We start from the raw sequence: 14,537 nt of genomic DNA, 5'->3' as shown, positions 1-14,537 counted from the left end.
ATAATCATACCACATGAACACAACAGTTCTGCTGTATGTTTGTGCTTTTGAGTACTGAACAGTTATTTTTCTCCTTTTATTTTATTATCAAACTGACGAAAAAGTGTTTTCGTGTTAAACATACATTGTGTTGAAAAACAAAGAAAAAACCTAAGCAAATGTCCTGTCTAACTGTTCCCATGGTTTAAGTCAGTTGAATTTCCTGATTTACAAGTTCCCTTAGCGGCAGTGTGTTTGAATTTGACACCAGTTTTTCCAGATAACCATCTCAAGGAGTGAAGGATGAAGAATTTCTCTTTCTGCCAGTGTCACAGTGGGTAAGATGACTTTTGTTATATTTTACAAATCAAAATTCCAACACAAATCATACAATAAAACTGCACTGTCTTACTTTGTGTCTGGGGGTCCAGGTTCATTACTGAAGTATGGAGGTTCATCTTTAGACAAGTCACTCTTCATGGACAGACAGTTGGATATTAGAGACTCTGCTCCGTCCTCCTCTTCCTCACCACAAACACTCATTTTGTTGACTTCAGTCAGTCTGAGAGGTAACGCTGACTGTGAGATTAGAAAGCAAGATTCAAGAGAAACAAGTCTGTTGAGTCACTTCCAAAAAAATACCAAGCAAATACCACAAGTTAGTATCTCCCTGTTTTCTTTCAGTCTCTTTGTATCAAAGTTCATTCTGGCTCTTCTTCTCTCTATAGTCCTCAACAGACAACTGGCTCAGAGAGTTTGACAGTAAAATAATAATAATGTTGTATTAACACTCACCCTGCCTCAGACTTTTTCCCCTCCTGCTCTGTTCTGTCATCTCAGAATGGAATCTGTAGTTTGAATGCCTTCAGCTGTATTGTTCACTTCCTGTTTTCACACACCTGTATCAGGTAACTGTTGCTCACCCCCTCCTCTCCATTTACTGGAAATCACATGACAACACTGTGTGTGTGTGTGTGTGTGTGTGTGTGTGTGTGTGTGTGTGTTGTGTTTGTTTGTGAGCATCTCTCTTTGCTTGAACAGCACAAACCTGAAATCAAAAAACCTAAATAAAAAGACTTGATTACAGTTTAGAATGAGATTTGTTGATTTCATGTTGTTCTTTATACATAACATAGAAAAATATTTCATTATATTTATCTTATTTATTAAAGATGTCACATGCCCAAGAAGAAACGGTCTGCAACCAAGCCACATTTCTGACATTCATTTTCATTGAATAACAGTATAGTATGTTTGTGTTATTATATATATATATATGTGTGTGTGTGTGAAAAAAAACTGAGGCCTTCATGATGACATCATGTCAAGCACTGTCATGATTTTGAGACTTTTTGCCACGTTTTGCATTGTTAGCTGCTGATGCCTCAGCAGTTCAGTCAGTCAACACTGACTGAGAGACATTTAAACTGGATATTTTCTTGACAACAGCACAAACTACAACTTCTGAAATGACCAAAGAGTTCAATCAACACCTCTGAAACTTTAAGAGAAACAGCTTCAGGCTCACTGGACTGCTATTTACTGCAGGGATACTGTAAATGGTTTATTCTGTCCAACTCCCTTTATGAATGATTTGTATTTGTATTATGAGTATTAAAAAAGATTGTTTAAAAACACTTAAAAGAATTATGGGATGTCAAAGTTTGCATTTATATCACAGATGTTAATTATTCATCGACTAATCTAAATTTAAATGAATTAATTTACCTCCATTGTTGTGTCACTGCACTTTTATCAGAGCTACAAAGCATCAAACATGAAGCAAAAAATTAACCTCTTGAAGTGCAAATAGTTCCCAGTAAAGCGGCAATGTTTAACTTCCAGTTGGCAAACATTGAACTGGTGAAAATGTGTCACATGATGTTACAAATATAACTGACGTACACATTGCCTGAAGAACAGCACAGAGGCTGAAACATGTTGCAGTTAAATATCTGAATCATATGTTGATTTATAAAATGTCAGGAAAAAGTAAATAATGTCCAACTACCTAACAGAGTGAGATAATTAGTTTACAATATGAGTAAAGCAACAATTGGAAACATTACAATTACAATTTACAATTTAATTTAACAGACACCTCTATCCAAAGCATAACCAACCATAAAGCTAAGTTCAAGTCCAACAGGACGGAAGTGCCAACAGGCGATGCACAGAGGCAATGCATAGAGTGCATAAAATGCACGGAAACAGATTTTATTTTTATTTTTTCTTCAGTCCATAGAGTGCTGAGGTGCTCACGAAAGAGCTGGGTCTTTAGTCTTTTCTTAAAGATTGAGAGGGACTAACAGTGTGGATCTAACAGTGTTTGGTAACTCGTTCCACCACCAGGGAACTACAGAGGAGAAAAGTCTGGCTAAGGCCTTTCATCGGCAGAGTATAGTGAGCAGGAAGCAGTGAATGAAAATTAACAGAGAAATATAAATAGTAATAAAACTTTTGATGTTGGTTCATGTCTATCAAATTGAGTAATATGTAATTTCCCGTGGGAGAGGTAGGCAATGGGCCCCCCAACAAAAAGGGGCCATGTATTGATTTAATACAATAAGATATGAAATGTGTAAAATTATGTTACTATTCTAACTCATTAATCACTCCATATTGTATTTTTATTCCACACTATCAGGAACAAGAGATGCAACTTGGAAAACAGGGTAAATATCTTTTTTATTGTGCAGCACGTAGAATACAGTGATAGAAGAATTGAGCTTACAAACATCATCTGAGATTCATATGTTAGAAAATGTATGCTAGGCTCTGCGATTCAAATAACATGGGAGATACAAACTGAGGCTAGACTTGGCCCAAATATAAATGGCGGAAAGTAAATCAGTACATTTACTGAAGTACTGTACTTAAGTACAATTTTGAGGTACTTGTACTTTACTTGAGTATTTCTATGTGATGCTACTTTCTACATTTCAGAGGGAAATATTGTACTTTCTACTCCACTACATTTATTTTGCAGCTTTAGTTACTTTTCAGATGAAGATTTGACACAATGGATAATATAACAAGCTTTTAAAATACAACACATTGTTAAAGATGAAACCAGTGGTTTCCAACCTTTTTGTCTTTTGACGTCTTACAAAAAGCAGTGTGTAGTCGGGGTCACATTTCACATGTCTATGAGTTGTTAACAGCTCCACCAAATAGTGATTTTTCCCTCTAAACTTCTCACATGCTTTCATTTCAATAAATGTTCAAATGATCCAATATTTCAGCAAAAATCAAAGATTAGAGAAAAAGTCCAAAAACCGAAAACAGATTTGTGTATCAGAACTTTGTTTTTTCTTCTTTCCTCTCCCATTAATCATCTCACCACCCCTCAGATTTATCTGCTGACCCTTTGGAGGGGCCCGACCCCTAGGTTGGGAACCACTGGACTAAACTAGCTAACTGTATATAAAGTAGTGTAAACTAGCTCCACCTCCAGCAGCTACAACAGTAACATGCTGCTCTAACACTGATGCTTCACTATTAATAATCTAATGATGTCATATATAATAATATATCAGTTAGAGGGACCAAACCACTACTTTTACTGCAATACTTTAACTACATCAAGCTCATAATACTTATGTACTTTTACTGCAATACTTCAACTACATCAAGCTCATAATACTTATGTACTTTTACTCTAGGAGGATGTTTCATGCAGGACTTTTACTTGTAATGGAGTATTTTTACATTACTGTATTGGTACTTTTACTGAAGTAAAAGGTCTGAGTACTTCTTCCACCAGTGACTGAATCAAACAGCTCTGAAAAAGTAAAAGCACCATGAATTAATTTAGTCATCCCGACTATTACTTTGAAAAGCGAAGCCCGGAAGTCTTATAGCAACGCGTGTCACTTGACGCTAACAGGTGGGAAAATGTCGGCGTCTATCAGAGTGTTAAAAAGCCGTTTTCCTGCTCTCTGTCCGGCTGGTTTCAAGCCGCTGTTGCAGAGGAAAAACTCGGTGAGATGTCCGGTCAGTGAACGGCGGCTGACACACACACCAACAGGTACTGCGCTGGAGCTAAAGCTAGCTGGCTAATGCTAGATAAACAGCCCCGTTAGCCTGCTGTCAGATGGATAAATCTGCTAATCGATAAAACAAACGCCTCACATGATCAAATACAGCAGTTGTCGTTACTTAAAAATAACTGTACACCTGAAGACGAGGGCAGGAAGGACACTTCTCACATTACCTGGCCACATAAACTTTAACTAGCTGTGTTTGGTCAAAGTCTAACTCAGATCTGTCAAGCTCGGTGCGTGCAGACTGTTCCGGTCAGAACTGCCAAAAACAAAAGCTCTTCCTGATCATCATCGATTAATTAATCAATCAATTAATCTTGTAATTACACAGCAGCATTATGAATGTGTACTGCTCCTTGGAATAATTTAATAACAATTATTGATTATTAAAAATCTTCATATTTTATTTAGTCTGTTCTAGTTATTCTATGATTTTAACCTCTGACAGTAGGAAATTGCGATCGCAATAATTAACGCAAATTCAAGTAATGTTTGCAAAAGCTTTCAATTTTGCTAAAATACCGCCACTTTTCCGAATGAAATGTCCAAATCTCAACAGACGCTTGTGATGTGGACCAATAGTGGCGTTTGGTGTGGTGGTAACTGACGTCATCACAGCATTCAGGTGGAACATGGACAAATCTCACCTGCCAACCATAATGATGCCAAAGACCAAGCAAAACAATTCCCAAATGTTCCCAAATTAGGTTTTCATTCATTAATATGAAGTAGCTGCTCTAACACACTAATATCTCTTTTGGATTAATTGTACTCGGGCTGAATATTAAAGGACGAGTTCACAACTTTTCATGTGTGTCTTAAACCAACAGTCAGGAGCTCAAATGAACATTAAACTGTTTTTTCTTGCTGTAATCATTCCTTCTGTTCATACTGGCCGTTAGAAGATCCCTTCATAATGACCTTACAATGGAAGTGATGGAGGACAAATGTATTTCAAAGTTTATCTGAAGCTAATATGAAGCTTCAGCGTCCAAATGAGTCAAATCAAGTAGATATCTTTCAACGTTACAGTCTTTTTAGTGCCAAAGTTCCTCTTTTTGTTACTATACTTCCACCTGCAGCTCAACAGGGAAACACTGTCCGAGGAAACACAAAGAGGGAATTAGATGCTAAAAAGACTGTAAATGTGTCAGATATCCACTTGATATGACTAACTCAGACCTCAAATAAGCTTCACATCTACTTTTAAATGACTGTGTGGACACACTGTGGATTTTGGCCTCCATCACTTCCATTGAAAGCACATTTGAAGGATCTTTTAATATCCAGTATGAACAGGAGGAATGATTACAGACACCTGACTGCTGGTTTAACACACACTTGGAACTTGGTGAACTCATCATTTAAATCTAGTTATATTTTATAAGCAGGTTGTCTTTTGTTATATTTGTGTTGTAACCCGGCTGATGCAGGATTTTTTAGGCCTATACTGATACTAACATTTCAGATTTTAAGAAATCTGATAATTATATGTTGGCCAGTATTAATTTCTTTACACAACTCATTTCTATACTTTAATTTCTTGTCATTTATCAGCTGACATTTATGCTGATAGCGATATGTCTGTAATGAGAATATATGGGCCAAGCTGATTTATCGATCAGGCTCTAATTTGTATTAGACTAGTTTTACACCACAGATATAATATTAAAATAAAAAGCAACAAGAAAGAGTAAAAATTCCCAATTGTAAACCTGAATTTGCTAAATCTATTGGTCAAATTCTCACGAAATTTCCTGAACTTATTCCTGCTGCCAAGAAGATGACCTCTTTAGATTTTTAATGACCCCGTGACCTTTCCTCTTGCATCAGACTTTACATTTGTAGCTCCACTACTGGTAAAGGCAGCTGCTCATTGACAGATGGGACTGGTTCCAGTTGTGTCCACATGTATGTCCAGTATCCAGTCTGTCTATCAGCCAGTAAACAGCATTTACTATAAGAGGATCAAAGTTGTCTCATGTCATGACACCAGTGTGTTTTCTTTTTTATTCACTGGTTTCAAAAGGAGAAAACCTTCGGCCACTGGAGGGCGTCAGAGTGTTGGACTTGACACGGTGAGATTCTCAGCAGAAGGACGAGAGACTGTCTGAATACTTCAGTTTTCATGTACTTATAAGTGTAGGATTGGAGATAGAGTTGTCAGTTTTAAATGAAATATTCTGAACTGTTTTCAGAGTTCTGGCTGGTCCCTTCGCCACCATGATCCTGGGAGATCTGGGAGCAGAGGTGATCAAAGTGGAGAGACCAGGTGAGTTTGTTTGTAACTTTCTTTCCACCTTTCATCATCCCTCTTTCTCTTTTTTTGTTCCCTTCTCCCTCCAGCTTTCATTTATGAAAGTCTACTCAGTGAATTTCCACCTGCATATGAGTTTTTTTTGTGTGTGTGTTTTGTTGAACAGGTGCAGGTGATGACACCAGAGCGTGGGGTCCTCCGTTTGTCGGCACAGAGAGCGCCTATTTCCTCAGCGTCAACCGAAACAAAAAAGTAATCTGAAAGCTGATGATGTAAAATATTTAGAGCTGTTTCATGGTTAAAGGGCAGAAACCTCCTTTAATATCCTGCCAGTAAACATTTCAAGTTTATTACATCAAACTGTGTGCTCATAATGATTCTTAGTGTTAATAATGAGCTCTGATCTGACCTGATGTCTGATTTCAGAGTATCGCTGTGGACCTGAAGCATCCCGGAGGAGTGAAGGTCATCCTGGAGGTACGACACACTCGCAGTAGCAACTTTTATCATTTGAAAATGATGCGATTGATGCAATAACTGACTTTCAGTACTTATAGCAGATTATACCCATTTTGATACCTTACTTTGAGAATCATTAACAAGTTTTTCAATTGTTGATTGTTGTCTAAACACAAGCAGATGTACAAAAAAATAATGAAATACTGTTTAAGATGTGTATCTGATGAAAGAATAAGTCAGCCAAGATTGACGTTGACTTTCAGTACTTGACAGTGTTTGATGCTTGATGCTTTGGACACGTTTTAGCAGATAACAGGTGAAGTTATAAAGCTCAAGTCGAGTCCGAGTTTCCATCACTAAGTTCAAGGCGTAGCTTTGGTTTAGGGATGATTTTTTTTTAATATGTTAAAAAAAAGTCATATCATGATAATGGTAATATTCCAACTTGTTTATGTAATGATGTCATACTGTTGCACACAGCAACAACAAACATGGCTGAAAGAAAAAGTAACATGGCTGCCGGCTCCACGGTGGAGGAGTTAGTTCCAACAAGGGGAGCGACCCCCCCCACCCCCACCCCCCAACCCCAAATCCCTCATTCGCGTCTCTGGAAAACCCATAACCATGACGGACTCTTTCAAATTTCTCGGCACACACATCAGTAACGCACTGAAATGGAAGACCAACATAGCTCACATCATCAAAAAAGCCCACCGGAGACTGTTTTTCCTCCGACAGCAAACTCACCTCATCTATAACCGTCTGGTTCAGCAGCCTGGACAGTCAATCAAGCAAAAAACTGCAGTGTATAGTTAAAAAAGCATCCAAGATCGTTGGAAAACCCTTCCCATCAGTTGAATCACTATATAACAAACGTACTATCAAAAAGGCAAATAAAATAATCTCTGACCCCTCTCACCCTGCACACCACCTGCTCCAGCTGACAGGAGGCGCTATAGATCCCCGTCCACCAAACACAGCTTCTCCTCCAATACCTGCACTTTAAACTGTCATGTCAATGTGACAATGTTGTGCCAGTCCTGTCTAAAGCTGTTGTTTTATGTGATGAGCTTCCATATATGCTGTACTGAAAGCAAATTCCTCAGGTTATTATTGATTGATTGATTGATTGTGGAAGGGGTTTGGTTACAAAAGATCAGATGTACAACAAATCAAAGTAATATGTAATATCCTGCCAGGAGTATTTTATCATATTGTCAAGAATATTGTTATCGCTGAAATACCCTGAAATATTGTGATATTATCATAGGGCCATATCGCCCACCGCTAGTTAAGAAGTGTGAGAGACAGCGAGGTAAAAATGGGTCGATGATGAAACAGCAAATTAGACATGGTTTCCATAATAATGGTAGTATAAAAAATGAATCAGGTTAGGTCAGGTCTTAACCCTCCTGTTGTCCTCGGGTCAATTTAGATAAATTAAGATTGAAACTTAACTTTTACATATACCAGTCTACCATAATCCATCAACATATTTTCCTCTGATCTCAACTATAGTTAAAATAATTCATAATTTTTTAGTCAGGATACTGTTTTGAAACCAGTCCAGTTTTTTTGATGACAGCATGGGTCTTAATTGACCCGATCTGATACTTTGTGATAGATAATGTTGTATCTGTGATTGATGTTTGACTCCAGCATCTTTTAGGAGAATATCATCTATATCAACTGTAAATACAGATTAAATGTTTTTTAACTGAAAATCATGCCATAAATGTTGAAGTATTTTTTTCAGCCTGGATTAGATCCTGCAGGTCGTTCTGCCCGGCTGCACACAACCGGCTCCACAACATGTTGCCTGTGAGGTGAAACTCAGGGCAAATAAAGTCCATGTAAAGCAGTCGCTGCTGCTCTTTAAGCTCTGAGTGCATGGTGACAACTGAAAGCTATAATGGGCATATTAGAGCTGCAATGATTAGTCGATTGATCAATCAGTTGCCAACTATCAAATTAATCTGCAACTATTTTGATAATTGATTAATTGTTTGGAGTCATTTTTTAAGAGGAAAGTTTCCAAATTCTTTGATTCCAGCTTCTTAAATGTGAATATTTTCTGGTTTCTTAAGTCCTTTATGACAGTAAACTGAATATCTTGATGTTGTTGAGTTGTGGACATTTTATAGACTTAAACAACTAATTGATTTATCTAGGAAGTAATCAGCTGATTAAATGAGAATGAAAATAATTGTGTTGCAGCCCTAAATACTATAAAAGTGTGTTTGTTGTTCATGTGTCTCAGCTTGCAGGAGTGTGTGATGTGCTGGTAGAGAACTACCTTCCAGGGAAGCTACATCAGATGGGTTTAGGATACGAGCAGCTCAGCAGAGTGAACCCACAGCTCATCTACTGCTCCATATCAGGTACTGACTGTTATTCATGTTATACTCTCTGTAACCTCGCTGTTCTGATCCACTGAACCAAAACAACATTCCAAAATGCTCAAATAACCTACAAGATTTTTGAATCGTTTTTTTTTTCCCCGAGCATCGAGTGAATCTTTCAAATTAACTGTGAGAGGAAGTATGTAGGATGTAATTAAAATCTGTGGAGGAATTTGCATCCACCAGATTCACTGACACTCAAAGCAGCTGCTTCACTTCTGCTTCACCTTTGCTACACTGCAAACCATCCGTCTTAAGTGTCATTTTTAACCTTTGAGACTTCTTTTTCTGAGAAAAAATGTCTGCCAGAAAGTTTTGGAAACAGGTGAAATGCTGTAATCTCAATGACAGATTGTTTTTCTATAGTTACGAGAAAATAAGTACTTCATAATTCAGAACATGAACGAGTATTATTCTGTTTTTTTTGCTGCGTGGTTGACAGCATGTTGTCTGATTTATAAACTTGTGACTTTTTCACCTCGTGAGGACTAAGCTGGTTTCCATTTTACATGAATATTTTATATATTTTAGACTGACATTCATCAGACAATATAAAAACATGTACAGCATTAATTTCTAAGTGTTAGAGAAAGTTCAGTTATAAGAAACATCAAAAATAAGTTTATTTAAAGGTGCATTAATTCAGATTTTAGACATTAGCTGATGATTAAATGAATATCTGATATGAGAAGAACTATTACTGTCTTCCACACTGTGCTGCCTGCAGCTGGTCTGTAGCTCCGCCCTGCCCGCCATCCAGCGAGGTTACAAAGTGGCGTGACTGAAACAGCGGCCGGACCGTAGACTGTATCTAAAGATGGATGTAGCGAGGTGTGATGTCACCTGTTGGTTTCACTGGTGCTGGCATTGGAGGCGGGGCCCCGTTCATTCCTAAGAAAGATGCTCATTGATGCTCGAAGCCAAAAAAGCAACTTCCTGGTGGAAAGAAATAACCCGGATGCATGAATACTGCACATGCTCTATGCGCTAGAGACTTCTGCTGGTTGAGCCGACTAACTTCTGGTTTGGCCCTCCAGACTTGAATGGGGATAAAATAATTTAATTGTGCAGCTTTTCTAGACTTTCCAAATGTGATCGGACTGAATGGATCAAATTCTGATGGTGAAACAAGTCATCTTGCAGCGGTTGTGAAGCTTTTCCTATGATTGTGTGCAGGAAAAATGCTTTTTAGGCCCCTGTTGGACCCGGAAGTTGTAATTACACGGGTTGGCCACTATGTCAAATTGGCTTCACAGCCTAACTTTCTTCCTGGGGACTTGGTTTGAAGCCCAGAGTTGCAGCTTCTGGTCGGCGCCATCTTTTCCGCTTGGAGCCAGGACCTTCCAGATAAGGAGTGCGGGGAAACACGCCCCGCTACCTCTGACCAAAGCTAACACTAGCTTACTGGGAACACTGAACACTGCGCACTTGGGTTAACGTTAGCTACTTTAGCTAAATTGTGCTAACAGGGCAGGTATCATAATCAAGTAACATTAAACTTAGTGAAATATTGCAACTGTCAATCACAGCTGTCAATCAACACCCACACAGCAGACATCAAAGCTACTATAAGTCTTCAAATCTTATTAACGGAGCAATAATTTCCAAAATGACCACCAGCACACTTATTAGAGGACCTGAATTTAGAGATTGAGACCAGAATGACTCGTTGAAAACAATGATTGACTCAGTGTTTGTAGAGAGAAATTTAGGCTTCTTGAATGGAAGTCAATTGGAACAGCTAGCGGCCGTCAGTGGCTATAGGTTTACATGGCAGGACGTAGGTTTAGGAAACAGGATGGGAGGGATGTGTTTGATTTGAAGTCTCACTTACTCTTTAGTGGCTGGAAGAATTTAGGTATAGTTGCTTTAAAGTGTAAAATCTCAGGGGTCTCAGTATACTGTACAAGAAGGTAGTAAACATTACAGATGAATAGATTGTAGTAGATGAAAACTCAATACAATAAAATAAAAAATGCGAGAAAAAAAATCAAGAGACAAACGGTTTAATTATTTAACTGTAGGTGAGTGAAAACAGATGGTTTTTAGTCTTGATTTAATGGTCTCAGTGGTAAATTATTCCTCAGTAGTATGAAAATGCTCGTTAATGCTCGGACTCGTTAATCTGCATCCCGTGAGCTGAGTGTACGTGCAGGAATGTAGAGACTGAGAAGTTCTGCCCGGTAGAATAATATTAGTGCATCATAAGAAGACAGAAAACTCCATGAGCTTCCTAGTAGTGGAGCTAAAAATGAAAAAAGTTTTTCCTGATGGTGGCGCTAGAGGAAAGTTCATGGGGTCATGAAATTCTAAAAGGGATGCAGGAATGTGATCAGGACATTATTTAAGACAAAATGTCTTCAGAACATGAAGTTGAAAAGGTTTTATGAGGTTGATATTGGCCGCATCACTGCCAGAGTTCAACACGTAAAGACGTCAGAACTGGCATGTACTTAAGTGAAAATGATCCTGGTTAAAAGGTTTATAATCATGATGTGTTCTATAATTTCTCTCTCTACGCTCCCAGCTGCTGTTCATCTCCTCTCGCTTCACTGATCCGTGTTTTCAGTTGTGTCTGAGGCTCGTTTAAAGGCCCATTACTGTTAACAGGCGGCGTCACGCTCTCCTCAGCGGGAAGTGGCTCTGCTGGCAGAACTGTTGCGGCGGCTGGATAATCTGGAACGGCTGCAGACTCAGAGAGGAACAGGGAAAAATGGGCTTTAATGGGAAAGTCACTGTGCTGGTTGACTAATGTGCTGGCAGACGTTACTGCACGGGTCAACTCACGTTGGATTGGACACATATGAGCAACAGGAACAGATTCTGTCAGAATCATTACTTTTATTAAAGTCAGAACTGACTGAAACAAATAGTGATACTTATCAGTTTTATAAGACATTGATGTTGAATCAACAGTGATTCATGTTCGGTTTTCCGGACAGAAAAGTGATTCATCTGTCATCAGAATCTCACTCGCTGAGGTTGAATGTTTAGAGCTGGTGATGATAGCTGACACATCGCGGTGTGTTAGAGGAGACTAAACATCTATACTATACTATATTAAGATGTTTCAGAAGACAAACATTAAACTGCTAAATCTCCCACTGCCTTTGAACACACCAGCAGCTTGCAAATGTATAGTCCCATGATGATAATTTAACAGTTAACAGAAATGTTGACGATTATTCCTTCTCAACCTGGTTTTCAGTGGTAAAGTAGTGTAGAAATACTCTGTCATTCAAGATTTTACTTAAGTAAAAGTAGAAAAGTGTTAACATGTTTAAAGTACCAAGAGTAAAAGTACTCTTTAAGCAGAATGGCCCCTTTCTGAATCATATATAATATATCACTGGATTATAATTATTGATGCATATCACATCATAATTTAGTTGTTGATTATATTTTGTATTATTAATCTGAATCTGCAAAGTAATTAATAACTAAAGTTGTTCTTTTTCTTGCGTTTCTTTTTCTCCATCAAATACTGTATATAGAAAACACCTGATAACTGCTGCTCCTGATTATTAATACTGATTATATACTGTAGCTGCATCAGATGCAACGGTGACTCTAATAACAATTAAACTATTATTTATTAATGAAATAACAGAATGGACACGATCGAGACATAAAAGCTATAAAATACAAAGCACAGGAACAGTCAGTCTGACGTCCTTTTCAGGCTCAAGATGATTTTATTGGAGTAATTTATGATAATAACTGTACATTATTCTTAAATAAGCCAAAATGCAAAATAAGAAAATAAGAAGATTCATTCAGGATTCAGATTCTATACACATGTAATATTTTTTATGTTGTGAATAAATGTGTATAAGATCAGAGCTGCTGTTGGTGCTGTTATTGTTTTTTTTCTAATCTGCAGTATTATTAATATTACAGTAAAGCTGACAACATGAAACAGCCGACTGTTCCTGTTAGCGTCCCGTCAGATCAGCTGATCAATCACTCAAAACACATCTTCTGAAATTCTGAAAATGGTTAGCAGAGGTGGAAATATACATAATATGTTGTAAATGTTGTGTTTTGAGCAATATGGTTTAATACTTCACATTATACTTCTCTACTATACTTCTCATTTGCTGCTGGTATAAACTGATCTCCTCTCCTCATTAAAATCAGTTCAAAGTCATGTTCAGTTGCAAAAATGTAAATGTTTTCAGTCATGCAGTTCCCCGACAGAGCCACTAGATGTCACTGGACTCCGCAGTAAAGACAGACTCAGTAAACAGACTGAGCTGCTGTTGCTTCTCTGCAGTGACACACAGCAGATGACACGACTTATTTAACTTCACACTGTTTCATGTTGGATTTATTGAGGCTTCGACAGCGGAAGTTTCTGCCCAGAAACACACGTTTACCAGCCTTTTTACAGTGCGGCCTCTGTGATCTGCACTGTACTGTGTTCTTTGTGTTTTCATGGGTTTTTTTTTTTTTTTTTTTTTTTGTAGTTTGTAGCATAAGTTCTTAATTTCCTTCAGATCAGCAGGGTCTGAAAACTGCACCACAACTGTCATTCACCCTCCAGCTCTCTGTGTTGAACTATTCTTTCTCTCTTATCTCGTCTCTCAGTTCAGTTTTCTTTATTGGCGAGAACGATAATAAACCGAGACAGAATAATAAACGTGGGTCAGTGGTGACAGACGCCTGATGGCTCTGGACTATGAAAGCCACAACACTGACATGTGAAAGTGCTGTGATACGTAATATGAACAGACAAACCCCTGATGGTTTATCTGGTCTTACAGTCTTGCCAGTAGTGGTGATAAAAACGTCTGCTTGTTCTGAAGGTGATGTTAGAAGAAAGGTTCTTACTAAGGCTGCTTCCTAAACATTGATGATTTGATGCATCAGCTGAGGAGCTCTGGAGTGGACTTGTGTTTTGTTATATATAGTGATTGTATACAAGATAAGATAAGATAAGACTTTATTGATCCCCAGAGGGGAAGTTTGCAGTGTAGGGAACAAGCTAAACAGATCAGATGTGATGCAAATAAAATAAGAAGAGAAGTGAAGTAAATGGAATTCAATCTATATACATTATGAACATTACAATACATAGCCTACATACATGACTTGACTTGTGGATGTAAAAATAAAAAAGTTGCAAAATATGTGCAGAAGTGGGTTTAGTAGGTGTGCAGTGATGTATGCAGCAACGTCTCTAAATGACATAAATATACAACCTGTGATGAAGACGCTGGTACGACCTCCTCTACCGTTCAGTGTGATCGATTCCTCGGCTGACATCGCTGTCAGCAGCCGATCAGGAGAGTCGCAGGACAGTAACACCAGGACGCACACTTTTTATTTAAATGTATTTAAATCATATCATCTTCAGTTTTAATATTTCAGTCAGTAGAAGCATCACATATC

The 14,537-nt window shown here is 38.0% G+C and overlaps 1 protein-coding gene across 5 annotated transcripts in view; it reads left to right on the top strand.

Annotated features, from left to right (window-relative positions):
- The first annotated feature begins 3,699 nt into the window (after positions 1-3,699).
- Positions 3,700-14,537, top strand: part of sugct (succinyl-CoA:glutarate-CoA transferase) — a 118,439-nt gene continuing 107,601 nt past the window's right edge. For 3 of the 5 annotated variants that reach the window (XM_044339246.1, XM_044339244.1, XM_044339245.1), the window contains exons 1-6: positions 3,700-4,009; positions 6,055-6,103; positions 6,224-6,297; positions 6,449-6,534; positions 6,709-6,759; positions 9,002-9,122. In XM_044339246.1, coding sequence (XP_044195181.1) covers positions 3,877-4,009; positions 6,055-6,103; positions 6,224-6,297; positions 6,449-6,534; positions 6,709-6,759; positions 9,002-9,122 — 514 coding nt within the window. In that variant the 5' untranslated portion in view covers positions 3,700-3,876. The remainder of the gene's footprint in view (positions 4,010-6,054; positions 6,104-6,223; positions 6,298-6,448; positions 6,535-6,708; positions 6,760-9,001; positions 9,123-14,537) is intronic. The other 2 variants (XM_044339242.1, XM_044339241.1) reach the window with 2 other exon arrangements.

This window comes from Thunnus albacares, chromosome 21, assembly GCF_914725855.1.
Source record: "Thunnus albacares chromosome 21, fThuAlb1.1, whole genome shotgun sequence".
NCBI lineage: Eukaryota > Metazoa > Chordata > Actinopteri > Scombriformes > Scombridae > Thunnus > Thunnus albacares.
This window is presented reverse-complemented; position numbering and strand designations above follow the sequence as displayed.